At 55.4% G+C, this 2,572-nt stretch overlaps 1 protein-coding gene across 5 annotated transcripts in view; it reads right to left on the bottom strand.

The window, feature by feature from the left end:
- The window catches only part of NFIC (nuclear factor I C), a 133,723-nt gene that overhangs the window by 27,166 nt on the left and 103,985 nt on the right, over positions 1-2,572 (bottom strand). For 3 of the 5 annotated variants that reach the window (XM_069086903.1, XM_069086901.1, XM_069086902.1), the window contains exon 8: positions 2,279-2,463. In XM_069086903.1, the coding sequence (XP_068943004.1) occupies positions 2,279-2,463 (185 nt within the window). Of the gene's footprint in view, positions 1-1,305; positions 1,466-2,278; positions 2,464-2,572 lie in introns of all 5 variants that reach the window. The other 2 variants (XM_069086899.1, XM_069086898.1) reach the window with 1 other exon arrangement.

Below are 2,572 nucleotides of genomic sequence, written 5' to 3' on the forward strand. Positions count from 1 at the left end.
AAGGGGGAGGCAGCACTGGACTGGGAGTCAGGAGATCCGGGTTCTCGTTCTGGTTCTGGCTCGAAAATTCAAGAGGCCACTTCTGCTTCTACGTGCTCCGCTGAATCCAGACTAGATTTGACTTATCCAATGCCACAGAGACCCCAAGATGGAAAATGAAGGTTTCTTTTCTTTGTCCCAAGGGTTAGGGGAGTGATGAGGAGCCAGGAGAAAAGGGAAGTTTTCCAGGGGGTTGGTTACAGGGCATTAGATGCCCAATGATCTGCTGTGTCAGGTGTGTGTGTGTGTGTGTGTGTGTGTGAGGGGCATTCTTCATTTGGAGCTGGATGACCTTTCATTTCATTAGTTCTTGATTGAAAGTGTGACAGGAAGTCCCCAGGGAAGTTTGGGGGAGCGGGATGGAATCAGGGAAAGGGGGTCGGACTCAGAGAGTAAAGAGGGGAATGGAGGTCCTGTGTAGAGGAAAGAGGTGACCAGATGGTCCTGACTATGAAGACTGGGTAGGGGTAAAGGGTGTATTAGTGAGTGGATTCTGAACTGGAAGGGACCAGAGAACACAGAACAAGAGACACAGCACAGTGAAACTGGGAAAGACTTTAGGATATAGGACACAGACTGTCAGAGCTGGAAGGGGACACAAAACACAGAACATGGGTTGAGAAGATCTTTGAACACAGAACACAGAATGTCTGAGACAGAACGGAGGCCATCCGATGGAGAACTGGAAGGGGCCTGAGTAACTGCCTAGTCCACACCTCTGATTTGACAGGTGGAGAGAACTGAGGCCCAGAGAAGGAAAGCCAAGTCTTGCCCAAGCATACTCCACAAAGGCGTGTACACCCAATGCACATTTGTGGCAGAGCGAGGACCAGGACCCTGGCTCCTTGACACCCGGGCAGCACTGTCCCTCACACCACTTGCCTCCTCCGGCCTCACCCTTCCCTCTCTCATAGATGGCAGGATGCCTTCTTCCCTGCTGACCTCAGCCCTTGGTGTTGTGGGGAAAGGAGGGGAATCAATTGCAGTAGTGTTTGTGACGGAGACGCCCAGCACTGATGGGGCTGAGACCCACCAAGCTCATCCTGCCTGAGTCCCTGGCCGTTGGAACAGGTCTATGCACCAGCTGCCTTCCGCACCCTGCCTCTGCCGGCTGCTACCTGGGGCCCTCAAGATGCTGAGAGCCCCCGCATATGACTGTGACCAGGGGCAGAGGAATGGGGAAGGAGGGCTGAGCTGTCAGGTAGAAGGGGGGGTGCCCGGCTGCGCTGCCCATCCCGCCCCGGGCACCGCTTCCCTCACGCTTACTGGGTGAAGTCGGCGATGTGGTTCCTCCCTCGGAAGTTGTGGTGGTAGATTTGGTGTCAGGGGAGATAGCCAGCCGGGGCATGCCTGGGGGCGGTGGTGGTGCCAGCATCTGGGTGGAAAGGTAGTGACTGGGCATTTTGACTTGACCACTTCCATTTAACTGGGGGGAACAGAGAGACAAAGTGGTTAGGGGGGAAGGCAGGGGAGCCCGGGGGGAAGGGCGGCAGGAGTCACACGGGCCTTGGCCCGCCTCCCCCCAGGTGCCCGGGGCTGTCCCCCTCCACCTCCTGCTGCTGGCACTGACCATCCCAGGCATTGCCCTCGTTTGGTGTCTGTAGGCATATGCAGTCCTATGTCCTCCCTTCACTGCCTGCCTGAGTGTCCTAGGCCCTGAGTTCTCTTTGGGAGGTGCCCAGGGCCAGTGGGGACAGTAACAGGGCAGGGAACTCGGGCCTTATGAGTTCAGTGGGTCTCAGGAGGAATTCCCTCTCAACGTCACAGAGACACTGCTTTGTGGGTTTTTTTTTTTTCACATTAAAAACTGAGGGCAGGGCTGAGGAGTGCAGGGGCAAGAAGAAGGTTGAACAACTAGTGGGCAGTTCTTTCTCTTCCCTCAAACTAACAGCTATGAATACAACCTTCACATCTCTCTCTGGCACAACCTGATTCTTGAGTGAGCCTTACACAATAGCCCTATGAGGTAGGCAAACAGGCAATCATCATCATCCACACGGTACAGAAGAGACGCTGACTTGCAGAGAAGTTAAGTGACTTGTCCAATGTCACACAATTAGTGTCAGAATGGGGACTGACTTAACCCAGGCCTTCCACTCTTGAGACCAGTGCTTTTCCCAATGCACCATGCTGGGGGGCCCCCAGACAGCGGTTCCTCCAAACAGCCCCTTTCTTCCTCTCTTCCTCCGCGCTCTCTCAATTCCTCCCTCCCCACCACTCTCACCCCTCTGGTCCTTACCGGTCCTGGCTGCTGATTGGATGGGTCACAGGCCAAGGAGACGAGATCTTTGAGGGGGTCCTGGGGGTTGAGATGAGGTGGGTATCGGATGGCAGTGTGGGGAAAGTAGGTGGAGGCCGTCTGGGGTATAATGGAGGTGGTTGGGAAATGCAGCGTGGAAGAGGGGTGAGGGCTCCGGGCGATACCTGCAGAGAGAGGGATGGGCCCTCAGTGCTGGCTCCTGGGAGGCACTAGCCAACCTTTCCACTACAGACTTCCAAAATCTCAGATTTGGAAAGGGGCTCCACTGTTACC

Source organism: Petaurus breviceps, unplaced genomic scaffold (genome assembly GCF_028583685.1).
Source record: "Petaurus breviceps papuanus isolate PSGF00001 unplaced genomic scaffold, PetGlider_PUasm1.0 180, whole genome shotgun sequence".
In the NCBI taxonomy this organism is placed as follows: domain Eukaryota; kingdom Metazoa; phylum Chordata; class Mammalia; order Diprotodontia; family Petauridae; genus Petaurus; species Petaurus breviceps.